Raw genomic sequence first — 21,680 nt, 5'->3', positions numbered from 1 at the left:
TGATTCAGTAATGGAAAAGTTCTGAAATGTCTTTTAATTTGCCACACCCAAAGACTCTTAACTTCCTGTTAGTGATTGTGATCGATTACAGCTGGTGTTTTCACTGTGCCAACATAAAAATGGGGGGGGGGTTGACAGCACACAGCACAATAGGGACATCCAAGGAGCTCACTGTATATCTCATATAGAAGACAGTAGATTTACACAGGAATATCTCTTGGTGCTAATTCCATAAATCTGCAGATTCTAAGATTCCGTGTATGTACGTTCAATAGTACGTAAATACACGTGACACGTGAGATTGTAAGAAAACTAAACTGTCTTACTCAGCCGAGAAGTCATCGGTTTAGATGTTAAGAAACACCAATGTCAATGTGTTGAGCAACTTTTAAATCACTATGGACGGCTGTTGTCTAAGAAAGAAGAACCCCTGCTCCACCTTAAAGCTTGACTAAAGTTTTTAGCGGATTACATGGACAAAGAAAAAGCCTTCTGGGGGGAATGTTATGGTCAAAATTAGTTGTTGGTCCTGGTGTTTTGCACAGAGTCGATGAAATAATGAAGGAGGATTTCAGAGTTTATTAGCATAAACAAACTGCAGTACCAGCTAGTTAATTGAAATTTGGACACATTTGGGTGTTTCCACAGGACAATGACCCCAAACACACATCAAATGTAGCCGTAACGTAGATTCCCAAAAAATAAATGTATTATTAAAAAAAAGAAACATACTTTTTATTTGTATAGTTTTTTAAGTGGGACTCACAAATGGTAGTCGCTTTAAATGTGTATGTTTAATGGGATTTTTGAGCAACTTCCAGATATGAAATGATTTCTGTAACATACAATAATCAAGCACAGTAAAATGAATAAGATGTACAGTGAAATGCAACAAACTGCATTTCAATGAATGGGTACAGTTCTGTTACATTTGTTCAATAAAATGTGTTAAATTGTTTTTTCTCATGTCAGTACTGCCACATTTCTAAACTGTTACTCTATTTTCCACAATGTGGTTATTCTTTAAACTTCCTTTAATGTTCAAAAACTGGAAGTTTTGGAATGTGCGTAACTTAACACACGCAGAGTTCAATTTAGGATTTTTAAGTTGGAACACTTTATTACTTTCATTCAAGGGGAAATAGAGATGTTAAAGAAGGTGATAACTGCTTAGGATTATAAATGATAATGTCAGTCCAAAACATCATACAAACATGTAACTAGCTCTGAAATTCTGATCATAAAAAAGACAAAAAAGAAAGAAAAAAATAAAGTCCTTGGGAGCTTCTACTTACCTACTACTATTGGCAGTTAACAGTAAAATTAACTATCAGACTAATTAGTGGTCATTGATAAAGGTGGTCTCCAAAATCAGTATGGTCTGAGTCATGATACAACACCTATTGGAAGATCAAAATGGATTATTCTAAATCCTCTCACTCAAACACAAATGGCCTAATAGAACAAAAAGAAACAAGGTAGTATTACAGTTCAGTATAATTACTGTACATTGTGTGGTAATAAATCTCTAGATGGAAACTAGACGATGTGGTAGGTTTATGGTAAATCTACTTCCCATGAACAACAGATAAAAATATTTTCTGCCTCACATAGAGACAGTTAGTTGAAGTGGTGCGTGTTTTCAATAACCAACATAATGCAGTTTCAAACCAGACAGCAACTTTATGATGTATAAAAGGTGATGTCAGTGATAACTGGCCAAACTGCACAAACACAATCATACATACTTTGCCTCTCACACACATACACACACAAAAAATACCAAATAAAAGCTAACATCCAAAGTGCATAATAACATTAGCCCTGTATATCATAAAAGATAAACAAAATACATCATATACATTTTCTTGAAGGCGTAAAACATCATGGAAATAAAAAGGTTTGTCTTTTGGTTTGGAAAAAACAGTCAAACCCAAAAGGATTTATTGCCAAAATATTGAATAAGTCCATGGCAGCCATCGCCATCCAAAGTGCTTCTGAGAGAGACTGAAGTGAGTAGTCATCATTTATAAGTGAGTCTTGTCATCATAGTTTTATATAAATAACAATCTTTGCTGGTGGGCCAAGTCTACACCTGTAAAATGTAGAGTAGACAGCATTCTTCAAATATGATACTATGATACCATTTCCCTTTATTGCATTTTTTTTTACCCAGTAGCAGAAAAAGACCAGCAACTTTTTGTATTTGGTGTGTCTCTTCCATATGGATATTAGGCTTTACAGGTATCGGAACTGAGATTTTGGAATGATATACTGTATAGTATAAAGATGATTCTGATTATTGGTGATCAAGAGTATGATTACACTGCACCACGTACTGCAGATAGAAAGCAGTCTCTGAAGGTCTTTTAGTACCAGATCAAGGATCAACGGCTTTCGGCTTGTCCCTTCAGGGGTCGCCACAACGGAACGTGTTCCACGCATAGATTTGGCATTAGTGTTTTACGCCGGATGCCCTTCCTGCCACAAGCCTCCCATTTTATCCGAGTTGGGACCAGCACTGAAGTGGCCCTTGATGGTTGGGCGGGGCCACACCTGGTGGAGTGGGATTTGACCCCCCCGGCCTTCTGCAGCCCAACCCGATACTCTACACATTTAAGCCACCAAGTTCTAATAGCCAGATACAAAAAGAAAATTGTGTGACCAAGTCAAGACATGCTGATGCACAAAACTCTGACTGGAAAAAGACACACCAACAAATTTTGCCAGCTGATTGTATAAAGGTCCCTCAGTCACCGTACCTCCTCTTCCATTTGGATGGAAAACATAAACTTTCACATTGTTTGGTCCTTGTAGCCTGGAAATGAAACATTTCTTCCATTTGCTTAGTCCATTTCTCTTTGGTTCCATATTATATTTCCACAACTTTCAAACTTTAGGCCAGTACCTCATGCATTTTTAGAATTTAAGCATTAATTGAAATGAACTTCTCGGGGCTTTAAGTGACAGAAATAAATGAAAAAAGGAACATCATGAAAGTCCAAACACATTCCTTCTTGTACACTACCCAGGCTGCAGCAAACACCTTAAAAAGTAACAGGAGTCAATAGAATTACTCTCATATTCAGTTCATCAGTGACAGAGACTAAGCTCCTTTCGGACCATACACTTTTTGCACTGGACCACACAGCACCAGTGAAAGCGACACAGGCAGTTCTCCTCAAACACCACCGTCTCCTCCCGGAAGCCACGCTCGCAGCACAGCAGATCACAGCCGCTGATGTCCATGGCTGTGCTGTTGCACATACGGCCCCGTGTCCCCAGTGAACCTGTTTTACGATTTGCAACACAGAAATCGGGTGACTCATCTGAGTAGATCAGATCCTGCTTATCTGGTGGTTTTATGTTCTGACCAACGGGGATCAGAGTCTTGCCATCGTTGCCGCCCATGACCTTGGAAGCACCATTGAAGCGCTCCAGGAGGCGGTCGCCTACCTCACGGAAATGAGGCATCTTCTTCCAGCATGTGCGCAAGGTGCATGAGCCTGAAAGTCCGTGGCATTTGCATTCTGTTCTCATGTAGAGTTTCACTGCCTGGTTAGAAAAAAACCAAGTGCAGAAAAGACGTTTGATAAGAAACTTTTAGATGTGTACCCTGATGTGAAACAGAAACACTTCTGACAAATGACTCCTATAAAGATATTATTTATTATTGTGTTTTCATAATTATATCACAGACAAAGCCACTGAATCGTGCACACACGTACATGCACATACACAAACATACACTGATAGGTAAGATAAAAGCAGACGCTATTCAGAAAGAATTTAACTCCCTCCCCTCCTCTCCTTCCATTTTGCCTCTGGCCTTCCTACATCCAACAAGCCTTGACAACAGATCATTCACTTATACTGCACATAATTAACCCATCACATTCCCGCACACACACACACACACACACGCATTCAAACACACACACATACTTGTTCATTCAAGCACGCAAACGTAAAAAACATGCATGCACGTAAACAGACATTTGCACACAGACTATAGATTCTCGCAGACTCTGGGCATTTGTGTGCCCACAGATTGAGAAATCTATAAATGAACTGGATCCCAAAATCCTCCACTCGTCTCTACCTGCCTTTGACCCCAACTAAAGTGAACTTTAACTCTCTGTGTGCGCTTGTGGATGCACAATATATCTGCAGGTCGATCTAACAAACTGAGAACAAGAAAACACTGACAGCTTAAATTATCTTTGAGGTTTTTCGAATTATATGTACATACACTATATGTACATATACCTCAGGTGAAACGTTGCTACTTTATTCATCTTTATTCGGTAGCATATTGACTACTGTGGCTATAATTCACTCAGTGCTCATCCGAGCAACAAAGAGGAACTTAAAACTACAAGGCTATGGAAATGTTAGAAACTACCTGCCTCGGAGGCTTGAAAGCAAAATGTGTGGCACGCTCTTGTTTTTGTGTTTCAGAAACCTGATTCTTGTCAGAATATCAGCTTTCGGTGCTATACAAATATGGCTGGGAGCAATGTCTTTCTCTTTTCGCATGTTGATGGAATGAAGAACATTCCACAGGTCAAGCAACACCTTTGTTGTTAAGATTTTAGTACTGTGAGACATCAGACCTGTGTTAAGAACATGGGGCCATTGAAACACATTATCCATGAAGTGCAATGTTTTGGTCACCTTATTCTTAAATGACTCATTCTCAATGCAAACAAACCTGCTCAGACGTACTGTAGCATTTATACAGAAAGTTTTTCTTACCAGTCGCCCAGCCTCGTTGTTGTGCAGGTCAATGAGCGTCCTGATGTCACTCTTGCCTCTTCTCCTCTTAGCATCCATAAACTGTTTTGACTTTTCATAACCAAACTCTACATCATCTCCACAGCCCCCCCACTCCCACTTGACTCCATCACCAGAGGAGGACGAAGGTGGTCTTGGAGGTGCTCTGTTCCTGGTGGCCTCACAGCCACACTGTAGGAGGTCTCCCATACTGCAGGCCTGGGTCACGGCGTGGGTGACCCCGGCTGCCGTGATGGCATAAACAAACGCTGTCTCCCGGATATCTACAGTAAGTATCAACAAACAAAATGCAGGAGGAAAGTTATATAGGTAATATGCCAGTATTCAATAATGTACAGAGAAATCTCTTTAGTCAAAACAGTTATTTGCAATCTAAGTGGTTGACTGGTTGACTTTCTCTCCTGTAATAAGTTCCACATTTTCAGAAAAGAAGGAAAGGTGAGAGAGAGACACCCGTTAGTTTCCTGTTTGATACTGTTACTGAAAGTTGTTGTGCTGTTTTTTTCTGTATTTAAGCCCACTCAGCAATTCTTCCTTAACCCCATCTGTCAAGTGTTTTCTGTGTAAAAACCAAATAACTGACCTATTGAGCCTACTAGCTTGTGGAGCAGGTCCATACTAGTCCACAGCTATGGTGCTGATAACAACAGACAATGGCTGGTGAATGGCATGATAACATCTGATGCAGGTGTGGATTTCACCTTCGTGTCCTCCATAGTCATTCACAAGAAGCAAGAAGCTAGTTTCCATGCATCTGTTTATGCATCCTACCAGTTAGTATCTCAGCCACATGGAGCGGGATAAAAATACCTGTACCTCAAGGGTCAGGGGATTTGTGGTGCTGAGAGGATGGCTATTTCTCTCTGTGTCTCTCGGTCTCTCTCATCTACACACAAACACACAGCCATATACTCATACCCAGCACAGCTGCTGGTTTATTTCGAGTGCCAAGCTTAACACCCGTGGCTAAAGGCATATTTAAATGCAACTGCAAATTGATCATCTGTCTTCGCCTGTGGCTTCATCATAATTTTCACTCTGGGCTCAACACATCTTTATCCTTGGTTTTTGCAGCTATTGTTATACGCACAAGAAACGAGAAGCTGCTAAAGAATCTCAGAGACCTCATGTCTCCTGATTGTGGGAGTGTCTATGAATCAAGAAAACAGTGGAAACTGCTGTCGGGTGTTTATGGTTTCACTGGCAGATACATAACAATGACTATATATATATATATATATATATATATATATATATATATATATATATATATATATATATATACATCATGTCATTTTTTGACTAAATGAAAATAATAGCAACATAGCCACTGTACAATTTATTGCATGTGTGTGTAGAAGAGACTTAGCGGAGGACTTTTATTTTGAAAAGCTGGAAGGCGCTGAGCGTGCAGTCACCACCACCAACACTGCCAACTCAATATCGCATGATTCAGAGAATGGGATTCATTAGGAATGGTAACACACACAGAATGGGTGGCGTGCGACAAAACCTGCACACCCCAGCACACCAAGATATCAATACCAGCTGTGCGCCCCAACACCCAGAGATGTTTCCAATTCAGGCAAATTTGTCTTGTTTGTGTGTATGCTTGTCAATGTGTATGTTTGTGAAAAGTATTGTTTTATGCAGATTTTGAGGCATTTATGACATTTGACAAATAATCAGATAGTCTAATGTTTATGTAAATGCTCTTGTGGATTTCTTGTTGCTCTGACTGTTGGCAGGTTGAATAAATCACTGACTTTATACAATATGTACATAGTGGGACATGCAAAGTATTTCTGAAACTCTGTGTGTGCTGCACACCCATGTTACATTTCAGATGGACCACACCTCATGGTTCTCGCTGTTCAGCAGAAAATTGAAAATTTTCAGGAGCAGCAACATACTCAACTCAAGATGTGAAGATGTGTCATCTCCTAAAACATCCCTGGATCTATTCAGAGCCATGTGTGCTGAAATATCAGCACACAGCTCTTTCTGTCATGGTTTTCTCAAATGTAATAGAAATATACTGCATTTAATAAATATTAACAATATATATAAAGCAAATATTACATTCATAGATCCATAGATCATGGCACTAAAGGTGAACAACAAGAGTGAGAGAAAGATAATAAAATAATAAAAAAGAGCAGAGGGCTCTAGATAAATATTATATTATTTGTAAAAGAAGTTTTCAAAATTGTGATTATTTTAAGTAACCTTGTTTGATATTTTCCTCGGAGACATGAATTCCAAACAAATTCTCTGCCACGGAGGATGTCTGGGCCTGTCTATGTCTGCTTCCAATTCCATAAGCCCACTCTGCAAGAATTAGCAGATATGCTTTTAGTACTCTGACTTCTAATCCTTGAAACATATGGTGTCTGTATGGCCTCACTGTCCAGATAAGCGGAGATTACATATACATCATATTTCCCTCAAGACACCTGCAGCAACTGGTGATCATAACAAGTGTTTGGTTCTTTTTTTTTTTTTCAGATCCTGGATTGAGTTCAGGAAGGCTGCAGTACACCCTGCAGCTTAAAGTCTGCCTGACAGGCAATTCAGTAGCTGAGTTACAAGACAGATGGGTAAACTACTGATTTGGTACGATACGATGTGTATGGACAGATTAGAGAACACTAGAGATTTAGCAATTAGTCTAATGGATAATAGTGTGCAATCAGAGCCATGAGTAGTCTGGCCTAGGCCACAGTGGCATAATACACCACACACAGGGCGCCAGACATAGCTGAACCATAACTATTTGCACCGACACCTGGGTGGCTGCTTCACTTGTTACCAAAATTAACTGCATGTGTTTGGACTGTGGGAGAAAACTGCAGCACCTAATGCACCTGAATCAACCTTTTCGATACAGTCAGGGTTTAAGTGAATCTGAGCATGAGTAACTATGACCTTTGAATGGGTTGTGTCATTATCATCAGCCGCTTGTTAATTGTTGGCTCATCATGCTGCTGACAGCACTGGTATTCCCTCTCAGATGTGGGCCTTTCAGGTTGGCTGCATTTTGAACCGTCTTCTAATCTGCTTGGGTCACACCTAACTGTCGTCAGGCTCTTTTCTAGACACATCTCTTTTATTCTCTTATTTTTAAATACACTTTTTAGTTTGACTTTTTTCAAATGATTGGACCATTAACCTCCCAGTATTCAAAACCTTGTTAAAAACAAAACTCCTCTGCATCTTCTTATGCACTCAAATCTAATAAATACATAAAATCACCTACAGCAAAAACAAAACAACTTTTCCTGTCTGTCCTGTTTGGCACTTGAGTCTCATGTAACAGAAACAATTCTTCTCATTGCACTGTGAACTTTTATGTTTTCTCGTTGACTTACTCACTTGTACAGTAAGTCGCTCTGGATAAAAGCATCTGCCAAATGACAAATGAAAATTTTTGTGTAAATGTAAACAAAATGACCTGCAGGTATGGAAACCAACCCAACAGTCACACCTCCTCTCACTGATGCCAAAACAGAACTGCCTGACATTTATTATACTGTATTATTGGTTAAAACCCAATCAGGATTTAATGCATGATCCTGTCAGCGTATGTCGCTACATCAAAGCATACATTGATACATTACTTAAATGAAACCTCAAAAGCTGATTTCATTATGTGGTCGGGCGGTTGGGCACAGCTTAAAACTGTGTGCCATACAGTACATCAGTTCTACTCGGTGTCTTTAAATACACACTTTATTGTAAAGAGGTGTAAACATGTGTAGACATGTCTCTATAAGTGTGCGTCTACCTGTGAAGCTCATTAGTGGGAACATTCTGACAAGAATGATGATGGGTGTAATTAATGTGCAACCACTATGCAGCCCAGAGCAAATGTACTTTAGATTCTACAGCAGTGAACACACACATGCATAAACACAGTCTATCAGCACTTTCAAAAGCCACAACATCCCTTATGTGATTACCAGCATCACTTTATGCTGGCTGGCTTGCACTGTAAGTCGTGACTGCTTCAGGGTCTGTCTGTTATTTAAACAGAGAGGAGATCAAGGAGAAGAGGATAATAACTACCAATTAATGACAGAAAAACAGAAATTGGACCTTGTTTTGGAGCTGAATATATGTGAAAGGCTCATGTATTCAATTCTCTGACATAAAATAAGTTGTCATCCCTGTATCAACATGTTCCTTCATTCACATTTCTTGCAACAAATGTGTGAAATGGCAGTGTTTCAGTAAAGTTGTGAAATCAACTAACCCCTATTGTACAAACACACAGATACACACACAGACACACACATTTCCACGCCTCACCTTCTGTCTCTCTTTCTCGTCTGGTGGATTGACGCAAGTCAAAAGTAAACATTTACACTATGCTAAATGAATTTGTGTGTGTTATTTCTACAGCTGGATATGCGATGTATCTCTTACATTGTTCATCATCCACAACATTATAGAGAATGAAATGCACTCACTCACACACACACACACTTACACATAGATGCATGATGATTGTACAGTTATCATTGCAAAATCATTGCATCTTATCTTAATAGCCAGACACATGTTAAAACTATTACACAGCGATGCTGCACGATATTTTAGGGTGGGAGACTAAAAATGATGATTGTGCTCCAGACGCAAACACCCCTTTGTTTCTGTTTTAACTGTACAGCTTGAAAGTTTGTGTCTGCACATAAGCCTTACAAAGAAATGTTTCTTATCCAGAAATGAGCTACAAAAACAAACTAAGTTAGACACAGACTTGACACTGGCATTTACAGCAGAGCATTTAGACAATTTGCTAAATGGATTGCTTGTATTTTTAACTCACTACAAATCTTTCTATCATGCATGTGAAGAGCGAGACAAAGGATTTAATTCTGGCACACAATGATGGAAAAGTGAGCAGGCACACAAAACTCACAATGGGACTGAAGCATCTATGTAAAACAGGCCTCAGTCACTCTTATTCTCTAGTTCCCCCTGCTTTGATGTGAAAAGTGATGCTGCTGACCACTGAAGAGTGGTGACCAATGGCAAACACAGCAACCGAGCCGAAATCATCCTTAAAACCTGTTTAATCCTCTGCTTTGAAATTTATCAATTATCTTATTTGAGGGACGTTTTTAATTTGGAAATAAAAGTCATGTCAAAAACAGAAGAAAACAAAGATCATCAGGCCCACTGCCCCACGAGACAATGGACCAATAACGACAAAGACTGCATCCGTTTTCACAAGGACTGTCTCATTGTACTATAAGGAAATCTTCAGAATCTCATCTGAATAATGTCAAAGAGTCTTTAATTACAACTCTATATAAGGGTGAATCAGTTTAACCACGGAGAGAGCATTAGACACAGAGGCACTTTCTTTTGACATTTACTGCTGCTAGTTCATGATAAACAGCCATTAAGAGGAGGTACAGGTAATTGAGGACACAGCCTTCAAAACACAGGAGCACTTTGGCCTCTCTTATAGACAAGCAGGAATTTATGATTAATTGCCAATCTGTCTTGTACTGGTAGATTCTTGCCCTCTTCCCTCTGTCTTCTTCTGTTCTGGTTGTAACTCCAAATGCAGGTGAGATAATAGACAAAACCATATCATTTGCATCCATAATCAAATTCACTCACATGCTTTATTGACAACTTTTTCTGCATGTAAAGCCAGACACCCCATGTGACACTTCAGTATAAGTTGTTTGGTTCAGGTCAGATTTGTGACTTAGAGGGAGGATTCTCACACACTAAGCATTTCCGCATTATATTAGCTTAAACCTTCATACATTGTCACCTTCTTAAATTGTCATTTAGAGCATGAAACCTGAATAGGTAGGACAGATTTCAGCTTTAAAGTTGCAATGAGGGCAACAAAGTCTATAAATCTGCAGCATCTGCAACAATACCTAAAAAATGTCTTTATTGTTGTTATGTGCAGTGTATTTCGTAACTCCTCTATCACATTACCTTTAACACATTTTTAAAAGTCACAGACTCTCTTTGGCATTGCAAAGCTTTGGCTCACAGGCTCCCTTTTCTTTTCTATCTATTTCTATTTTTACTATTGTTTACTCAGCAGAAATCACCAAAAGCATCTCCCTTAAATATTAAATAGCTCCAGTTTGAAGTTATTTTCTAAAGTTGTATGTATTAATACATACATCTTTCAATTCCTATAAAGTGCTTTGATGTTTCCCATCCTGTGTTATGTTGCAGGATGGGAAATTAAGATTAAAAAGTCATGTGCTATTTCCCTTTGACATTATAGACAGGTGAGCACAAAACTTCAGTTTATGCAGTGAGAGGCCACATGACTTTATTAACACGCTTCACACATTTTTGTTGAAATTAATGGTTCCCCTGTTTGATAAAGGACTTCTGTAGTACCAGTCCAGGAGGAGACAGACAGCTCTCTATGAATCTAATCATACAGGGGGAAAAAAAGAAAACAGTAATTGCAGAGGACCCAGAGCTGACCCAACATCAGTTATATTACAGACTTCAAAGAGCTGGAGGAAGATGGGGATGGGGACTAAGACATCCAACGAGAAATGTAAAGAGAAGAGGCAATCTTAGTTGATCATTTCAAGCATGCCCACTCTGATGAAGAGGAGAGTCACTCAAGTGTGAATATGTCTGGTCTGAAATACAACAGCTGCCCTTGTCTGTCCCACTGCCTTCAGACAGGGACCTGACCTCAAGCTGATGTAATGCCACTGGCTGCGGTCAGGAGGTCACGGGTTCAGATCCTAAGGCACTCGCAGCTGAAAAATGGGCCAGGACAATTTTGATAAGCAAGAACAAAGAATTAGTCCCATACACAGTCTCCTGGAATACCACATACAATCATGTTTCAATAATTTTTCTACGGATTAATCTAACAACATTTGAGTTATTTATTAGTGATTGCTGCTACTGCAGGTGGATTTAATTTTGTTACCTTTCAAACACAGCAAGGCTATAGCTGCATAGCTGTGGGAAGTGCTGAGTGTGCTGAACCACACCCTGCTGTTGCTCCAGTTTTTTTAAACCCACTATTCATAAGAGCATTAAGACAATAAATTTACTTTACGATATATTTATTAAAAATACCATTAAAGATACAGTATGTAATTTTTAAAAATGTTTTCAGAATATTATTCAAAGCTTAAATCTCTCTGAAATTATGAATTATTATTTTAAGAGCCATGCGTGTCCTTAGGAGCTTTACTGGTGTGGTTATTGAGCTTTGATTGTGGTTGCCAATCTTAGCTGTTCAGACAAGAGAAATGGGCATAAACACATTTTGGATTCCTTCATGAAACGTCTCAGCCTGGTGGAGTTGTTGTAGCCTCTTGTCAGTGGCAGATTGACACACCCTCAGCACAATGGCTGTATAAGATTGAGAAAGACGGTGGCTGTATAGTTTGTTTAGCAGTGTTAAGGAGGCCAAAATAAAAAAGGTCTAAATAATGAATAAAACACAAGGCTGCTGTAATGTTACACCCTCAACAGGTGTGAAAAGAAAAAGACAAAAGTTGTTATCATATCAGCAAATCTGGACACTTCAATTGAACCATCACTTACCTTGTTGCAATATTTTGCCAAAGTACTTATTGTGGCTGGTGCAGTTCCATCTGCGGTACCTGAACTGGTACTGGCACTCCTTGACGCCCAGCCTGGCCCCTTTGGCTACCTCACTGACAATCTCTGGCTGAGTTTGGCACAGCTCAGCCTGCTTCCCCACCAGACGCTTCGCCTTTCTACATATGCTGTTTGGGTCCATCAACAGTGGACTGCCCACTGCCCTGAAAGGTTTAAACAATTTTGGAGAACAATGTCAGTGCAGCAGAGCAAAAGCAGAAGTTAAATATTTTCTTCCTTTTTAAGCAGCCACTATTAAGTTAGTCACACACTACGCTGCTGCAGTCAACAGCAACGACAAAAACAAATGCAAGGTACGTTTTTTTCTCTTCTCAGCAACAGGGACGATGCCCTCCGTGAGTTTTGTATAGGCATCTTAGCTCCGATGGCAGATCCAGAACTGTGTATTTCGCACTTGGAAAAACTGTGTTGTCCTCACAAAGTTGGAAGTCTCTCAACAGACAGGCCATTTACCGTTGAACTTAATGCTAAGCTGATTTCGGTAAACCAGAAGGCAGCCTTTCTAGATTTCCAGATGATACAGTTTCCCTCGAGACCTCTGTGGCAGTTAAGAACTTCACCGCTTAAACCACATGTACGGTACTCCTCAAATCAGCCCCCTTCAAAATGCTCCCAGATTAAAACCATCTAAACGAAAAGAGTAATAAAATGTGTGGCAAGATAAATCAAGCATCCCTCAAGTAGTTCAAATATTTAAAACATTAAAATATATACATGTATACATACTGTATTTCACAAATACAGGTCCTGGACCTTCACAACAGTTTTGACAGATGAGTGTATATAATAAAGATAAATAGTTTATTCTAACTCTTAAGGGGAAAGAGGGTCTTGGCTCTACTACTTAGAAGCAATGCCAGCCTCTGTGGCTACTTCAGAACAGAAAAGTGGCTTTAAAAGATTACTTTATTTCCACCAACACCATCCCCCCACATCCACATCTTTCCTTAGCAATCTGCCTCTCATCCCCTAACATTATAGAAGTTCAACCTTCACATCCATTTTGCTCGATTTCACTCGTCTCTTCTCAACAGTCGACTTTTACGGCTTGAATTTGGGCAGATGTGATCCATAACTGTTTGTTTTTCGGCGATATAAGAGTCAGAAGAGTATGCATGACACACACAGAGAGAGAGAGAGAGAGAACTACTGAGAGTGAGCAAAGCACTACCTCAAAGACTTCTATTCAGCCTTGTGCCTGTTAATCGCACAGGCTGATATCATTCATCTGCTTCGAGAGTTTGTTTTAAGAAGCAGAACAAACACTCGTGCCAGCCCGGTCTTCTGGCAGTTTGATAGTGATTTGCACGTGCACACACATGCACATTCATCCTTCCACGCTCAGTCCTGAAATTGTTTTACAGGCAATCTATTTTTACTCATATAAGGCTGTTTGTGTGGCAGACTAACATGTCAGCACATAAGTGAATGAAAAAATCTATTGTGTCAACTTCTTAGCCAATCGCAGCATTAGCACGCTACAACTTAGATGATAGTGGAAGACACCGTGGATTACGGTTCTGGTTCCCTTGTAATCCATTCTAATAATTCAACTTGACTGAAGATTAGGAGGAGTGCATGTAGCTAATCACATATAATCTGCCATGATATCTGGTGTATAATGTGAAAACTTGGAAATAACAGTAAAAGAGCAATTTTTAAATAAACTGCCACATAAGCATGTTTACACAACTGCATGCATCAGAGTGTGCGCCTACTCCAGGGACACCCACTGTTGCATTCCTTATATGATTATTGACATTATCACTATGGAAACAATACAGGCTTTCTGTGTGTACAATGTGTATGTGTGTGTTTGTTCAAGTCTTTCTGTAAGTGTGTAGGTGTGTGGTGGCCACACGGATAATTAACTCATACAGACAGTCTCTTTGTGTTAATTAGCAGGTACACGTACAATACTTAGCAACACACACTCCCTCTCAACAACCACTTATTATCTACTGACTTACTGTGTGTGTGTGTGTGTGTGTGTGTGTGTGTGTGTGTGTGTGTGTGTGTGTGTGTGTGTGTGTGTGTGTGTTTGTGTGTGAGTAAGACAGAGAGGGAGAGGAGGTAAAACTAATGTACATGCATGCAAGTGTATTTCTATAGTGTGCTGTATTGTTATGTTTTTATGGATGTGAGAAAGACAATTTGCACTTGCATGTGTGTGTCAGTTAGTGAGACTTTGCGTGTGCATGTGCCAGGGGCAGCGCTGGGAAGCCGGCTCTGTCAGCAGCTCGCAAAAGCCAGCCTGGTTTTTATAATGGGAGGTGTAGAGTTGTAAAAGTAGTGACTGTACTGGATGGAGTTTTGTTCTCTAAGCCTTGTGTCGCTGTCAGAGAAAAAAAGAGACTTTTACAGAGTGAGGAAACGTTCCCTAAAATCGTTTTTAGCACAAAAGTAAATACAGCAAGACTGACTGGTGAAAGATGCAACCATTTTTGTGGAACGTTTGTTTTTTTTCTGGCTGCACATAGTGTCAAAAAGTGGCTTCTTGCATTATAGACAATATCATTTAAAGTAGTAATAGTAGATGAATTTGGACAATAAATCAGTTAATTATTAGAGTACATGAGTCATTTAGGCTTTAACTGACCACACTGCTGTTTGCAGTACACACACTAAAGACACACTAATGTGTTCTCTCTTCATTTTACGGTATAGAATGTTCTCATTCATTTGTATTTTGCAGAATAAAAATGGAACAATACACCAGATTATCCTGTGCCCCGTTAGATATTTACTGTCTTTCATAGTCAAATGGTGATTTACTGATCCGTGTCAGACTACCTAAGTTAGAACTTTGGAAATGGCATGATGAAGACATTGGAAATGTGCTTCTGAAAGTGAAGTGAACTCAGGTGGAAAACCACATTGCTCAAGACATACCCAAAAATGGTTAATTGGATAATGGGATGACTTGAAGTGCCCAGCATTCTTGCCCTTTTTTGGAGAGTGGAACATTAAAGAATTCATCCCTGCAAGGTAGAGTAAAATATGGGAAACCGTCATCACACATCCCAAAAAGTGCATGTTGCAGGTGTGAAGAAAGGAAAATTAAGAACATTTACGAAAAATCTAATTAAGAATACTCTAATATGTAAATTGATTAATAATAAGGCAGAATATAACTCGTTTTATGTGTCTGAGAGCACAGGATTAGTGCACGCAAGTCAGTAGCATCTGAACTTGATTTTGTTCTTTATATTTGTATATGTTCAGTGGTAAATGCTGCTGACAGTAATTATGACGCGATGCTTTATGTGCATACGTGCACTGACACATGGTTTGCACACAGTCTTGCACATACACATGCTCAGGTGCATTTGCTGCAGTGCAGACATGCACACAGATAAAAACTTGCATACGCTTAGGAGAAGGAACTTCAAAGTAAGGCAGTAATCAGATCTTCTCCATGCAAAGTGCCACTGTTGCTCAGTCTGTCATTTATGGTACAGCTCCTCAAAAGATAACACAAAACACCAACAAGGATGGCAGTCAGTGATGTTATCAGGGGCTTTAAGGAAACACTGTCTCGCATGAAAAGTCCTTCATGGTGATAAAGTCCCATAACGAAGACAGTGGGCTGATAAATCCGCACAAAGTAACACAAATACTCGAGAACTCTTAGAAGGGTTATCATTGCTGTACTTGTGACAAGTTAACAATTGAGGTTACTTTTGATTGGTTGATAATCTGAATAATGTGCAGTAGCTGCCAAACAAATGAGGTTTGAAATGAAGATATTAGTAATAGATGCTTTATTCTGGGTTTTTCTGAACCCAGAGGTGGGTCAGACAGAGATTAAACATTCTCTTATAATGAAACTCAGGTTTCATTAAAGATCTCACGACACCCCAGATAAAGTTCTGTACTGTATGGGGCCTTTCTTTTTTTTTCACTCCACCCATGAATGAGTGAATTTCATCCCTCCTTAATCCCTCAAGTATGCTGGAGATAAAGACAGTCACGACAAGCGCCAGTCTGAGACGCCAATGAGGGAAAGAGAGACAGCTAGAGAGATGTGAAAATGCTATAAAGAAATGGGAAAGAAGTCAAAACATAGAAAATTTTCGTTTGATTTCTCAAACTCATTTTAAAGATGGATGGGAACAAATTCAGCCATTTACCTATCTGGACAGTGTGAGAAGGACAGTGTACCATTATTAAACGCTTTTCTGTTTTCCTGAGCCTACAGTCTGTGTCACTGTGTGGAACAATAAGTGATGGAATGTGTCACAATAAACAATTTTTAGCAATCATAATCTATAGTTTGGCCAATTTAAACGGCAGCTATAAAGAGTGACCGGCGGGAAACCAATACCACTAAACCAATTTTACACACGAAAAATATGCAGTTTGTTCTGTTGCAACAACAGTAGCACAGCCAACAGCACCCACGGCCAAAAGATAAAAATTGTCAAAGAACAGAAGAAAAGGGGGATCAAAATGTGCATGAATGTAATGTGTGGTTTGTAAAGCTCAGCATGGAAATAGTAGAAAGAAAATAATTTCTACTATGCTGTGGCTTTTTTGTACTATTTGAGGACAGAGAGGAGTAGCTTGCATCACGATTGGACCTGAGCAGAATACCAGTGCATTCAAGTCAGAAATGTTCTCTTAATCTATAGCAATTGAAAAAATGTCTTCAATATTAGTTTCATGTGGTTTTGAGCATGACTTGAAAAAAAGCACTGGTGAGAATCAAGCTGTTTGTTTACAAGACAAAGATACCAGCTGTTGTTGCATTTGTCAGTGATGTCTGTCAGAAAGTAAAGTGTCTTCAATATGAAAGTAGTGGGATGATATCATTCGTCAGATGGATGCAACATTTCCAGGTATTGGTCTTCTTAAGCTAATTAATGATGAAGAGGCCAAGTATAGTAGCTTTTTCTTATTTTATAACATACCATCATTTTTACAAAAAGGCCTGTGGCTACAGATGTTATGTGTCCCGCAAATTGGGATAAATGCAAGTGGTTAAATGGTTTCTGACACTGTACCAGAAACAACTCACAGAACTTATAAATGGCTAAACTTGCCTTGTTAGTTAATGAGAACTCTTGCGTACTCACCATTGCAGGCAGTGTGATAAATTAGAGCAGAGAGGAAAAGTGTGTTGAAAGTTTGTAATTTGTTACATACACAGTAAGAAAGAATGGGAAACGAGTCAGAACTCCAGATGGCAACACCAGAGACAACCATTCAAACCTAAAACACTGTGAGCTAACATTAAAACCACATTAGGTCGACAGCTAACATTTACATTTAAAACTGACTGCTGACAGCTACAAAACCATGAGAACTATCGTTGTCCCTCTTCTTGGAGTTGAGAAGTCGGTTTGACATTTCTTTAACAATATTTGCTCCCTGCTCTGTTCTACAAAATATTGTAGCATGAAACGCTCCAAGAAAATGCATGCTTGGGCACAATGATTGATACACACATACCCACATCCACATTAAGCATGTTTAATTCAGTTCTCTGCCTGATGCCAAACCCACACTGTCATTTAATCTTTATCTGTGCACATCGCCCAGGCCCTGATTAGACATCTAGCTTTTCAAACCAGAAGTGGAGTGGACAAGATAAGATCTGTTACAATGAAACTTCTCTAGTCATGATGGTGGTTCTGGCTACATCGTGTGTGTGTGTGTGTGTGTGTGTGTGTGTGTGTGTGTGTGTGTGTGTGTGTGTGTGTGTGTGTGTGTGTGTGTGTTCCTATAACTGTATGACTGAGTGAGTGCAATTGTACATCTCTGAGTCCTTGTTTAACAGATTAATGTAGATGTATTTGGACTGACATACACTTAGACACAAAGGGCAGAACATACAGTGTATATAGACACACACACACACTAACCCATTGGTGGGCACCTGTGGGCTTGTGCCACGCTCCAGGCAGGCTGTCAGCCAAACCAGGCTGTGTGACATACACACATGCACACGCACACAAACACACACACAAAGTGGGCCCTGCTAAACACTGCATTCAAAACCAGTATAAGAGAGCAAAGGCATTCCTCACTGCTCATAGTCTCTGCTCTCAGGCCAAATGATTGGAGCGCTCTAATCAGCAGAGGCTCTGAAAGGACAGCTATCTCCCAGCATTTCATCTCTCTCACTTAATGTCTTGCACAACAGCTCTCTCTCTCTCTCTCTTTCTTTCTTCCTTCAGTGACAACCTATCTACACGATAGGTATTTTTTCCTTTCCTAAAGACAAGAATGGCTAAAGACAGACAAATAGAGATAGAGACACGAGGAGCTAGCATGAGACAGAGAAAGACACATATGATGGTATGTCCAGCAGCTTTCAACACAGAGCATCATTGTCCTGGCAGACTGGGGAGCAACCCACAGGTGTGGCTTCGCCCGAGCTGCACCACAGTCGGCCACTTTGTGTCTATAAGATTGTCTGTTCCTGAATACCTGTCTGTCAGGGTGAGTGAGCCAGCAACCAAGTGAGTGACTGAACGAAGATGGCAATGCATGTCAATGGGGATAACATGGAAGTAAGTGATTTCTTAGTGTTGATTCTCTTAATCAACTACAACCTTTCTGATTGTTCAGAGTCCTTTACTGTGTTGCCACTAGAACAATGTATGAACTTTAGAGATATGGACAACTGAGCTTTTTGAGCAGAGCCCACAAACTATAAAGGGCACTGGTGCGAATGTGCAGCAATTGTGATTCTCATTAGATGTTGTCTTCCCTCATATAGGTTTGAGATTTTTATTGTGGAATTTGTTTTTAAAACATTATATAATTTATTACATAAGATGATTTAACCAGATCTGGCCTGACTAAACCAAGTGTTTGAAGACAGTGTAATTAATTACTGACCCCTCCAGGGACATGTTTTCCTCTTTTCCCTCCACAGCTGGGTCAAAGCACCTTCTGGCTATCCTGTCAGTGCTAAGCTATCTTTTCTCCCCATTGTGGTCCAGTACAGGCATAGTTGGGAGCTTTTAGCTGAGATAAAGTAACTAACAGGTTCATCAGTCACTCTCATCAATGAATGTGGATTATGATGCAAACGTAGCACAAGCAGTTGTTCTGCTGGTCCATGGCTGCACAATAATAACTCCCAAAATCAATATCTAAACAAAGGACACTGGGAGCTGATGAGTCTCTAAATGCTGAGGGAAACTACTAATGTTTCTAATAAATGGTTTATATCTTAGTAATTTCAAAAAATCCCCTCAGGTTATTTGCGTTTATGTCCCATCTTCAGCAATCACATGAGAAATGAGCTAAAGCTGCCAGTCTATTTCCCAGTCATATGAGGATGTACAGTAGACTTCCACAGCCTCTGTGACTCTACATCCCACACTGACCTTGACTGGGCTGTGAATGAACAGTGGGAGGATTTGCTGGAGAAAAAAAAAAATCACAAAGCTTCACATTCAAGCACAGTGCCGCTTTGCAGAAGTGTGTGTGAGTGTGAGTGAGAGATGAAGACAGAAGAGTTGCATGTTGTCAAATGAAATACTGCCCAAAACAATGAAAGCACTACACAGACAGATGGACAGACAGAGAGACAGACAGACAGAGACCCACAAGGAAGGAAAAATGTTATCAGCAGATCTGCAGCAGCTGTCTGTCTGTCTGTCTGACTGTCACACACCTTGCAGAGCTGAGCCTAAATGGATTGTTTTATGATGACATATCCACTGCGCCTGGAGGGCCACCTGACATTCCTCACCCTGAACCCCCCCTGCACACACACACACACACACACACACACACACACCATAATCATCGTCATCATCATCATCATCATCATCAACACCAGACTCCCTCTCCTCCATGCCTCGAGCTACCAGAACTACCGACCCACAGACACTTCACGAAACTTTCTATTTCCGTCTTTCTCATGTGTCCTACTTAAGTCTGTAATTTTCTCAACAGCTTATCCTTCAAAAAAGATGCTGCCGAATGAACTTACTCTGTGAACCCAAATAACCCAGACAATGTGGTTTATGTACTGAGCATTTTTAACAAATAAATGTTTTTTTTTTACATCTAACAACACGCACTTTTGTGTGTCATTGCAAATTATTTAAACATGTTTTTCTTGATTCCCTGTTTTGTTTGAAAGTATTTTCAACATGCAGTTATTGTGACCGTGACTGAGAAGCACATTTGCTCCGTTATAATGACTCTGATCAGTCAGCTCTCAACAAAGCCCGGGAACAATCTGCAACAGTGCAAGGATTTATTAGAAAAGCCGGTTTAGCTGGCACGGAGTGATGGTGCTGTGGACCAATGTGGAAAACGTGATTACGCCCCAAATTTCTCTATGGAAATCAATACTGCAGTCGGCGCGCCAAGTTGACGCGAGACTGAGAAACATAAAACACGTGAGAAACGTGGAACACTTACCACCAGAGTCCGATGATGTTAACCGGACACAGCAAGATAAAGAACAAGGCCAGCTGGATCCGCGATAGACGAGCCGTCATGTTGAACGCAGCAAATCCTCTAGGAGATATGCCCAGCAATTTTTAAAGTACTGACAAGCTCAGCAGACACCGAGTTGGATTATTTCTCAAATGCATATGAGGTCCTGTTTTTTTTTTTTCTTTTTTTTTTAACGCTACGAGTCAGCAAAATATTACTAGAAACTGTCCGTCAGCGAAAACGCAAAAGGCTCTTCATCCAACTCCTCTTCTGCCGGGCGCATCTTAATGCGCAAGAAAGTTGGTCAAGAGGCTCCCGAAGAGATGTCCGCTTTCAAAGGTGTGGTTAACCTCTTCATTCTCGTCCCACTCTATCTGTCGCGGCACAGTAAGTGCTAACACAGCAGTCTGTCTGAGGAGCGGACAGAAATGACTCAAAGCAAAGTCACGAAACAGTTCAGGCTGTGGCGACACGGAGTCTCTAAAACAATGAAGTGGCTTTAAAGTCAAAAGAGACCATTGGTCCCTTTGACTCAAATGAAATAACGTGTGGTCTTGTTGTCGTCCTGCCAGATGTTGGTCGTGGTGTGTGCGCTCTGAGCTGACGCGCTCCAGCAGTTTGAGGTGCGCACCGGCGGCAGGTAGAGGCGTCTGTGTTTTCTTTGGATGATAAAGGAGGGAAAAAACGCACTCGTCTCCTTCCACATTGGTGTGACGTCGCTCCGGGCGAAGCGTAAACCTCCCTGTCACTCCGAGAGAGAGAGAAAGAGAGAGAAAGAGAGAAAGAAACTGAAATTAGTTTTAGGAGGACCCGGCAGAGCAGAAAGGGGA

At 40.2% G+C, this 21,680-nt stretch overlaps 1 protein-coding gene across 1 annotated transcript; it reads right to left on the bottom strand.

The window, feature by feature from the left end:
- Window positions 1-581: 581 nt before the first annotated feature.
- wnt6b (wingless-type MMTV integration site family, member 6b) lies at window positions 582-21,429 on the bottom strand. Its single transcript, XM_067516881.1, has 4 exons — window positions 20,833-21,429; window positions 12,364-12,584; window positions 4,759-5,060; window positions 582-3,555 (listed from the first exon to the last, which is right to left on the bottom strand). Exons 1-4 carry the CDS (start codon window positions 20,910-20,912, stop codon window positions 3,094-3,096), a joined length of 1,065 nt encoding a protein of 354 aa, XP_067372982.1. The 5' UTR covers window positions 20,913-21,429; the 3' UTR covers window positions 582-3,093.
- Between the last annotated feature and the right edge of the window lie 251 nt (window positions 21,430-21,680).

The sequence above is a fragment of the Channa argus genome, chromosome 9 (genome assembly GCF_033026475.1).
Source record: "Channa argus isolate prfri chromosome 9, Channa argus male v1.0, whole genome shotgun sequence".
NCBI classification, from domain to species: Eukaryota; Metazoa; Chordata; class Actinopteri; order Anabantiformes; family Channidae; genus Channa; species Channa argus.
Note: the sequence above shows the minus strand (reverse complement) of the source record. Positions and strands in the feature narration are given on the sequence as shown.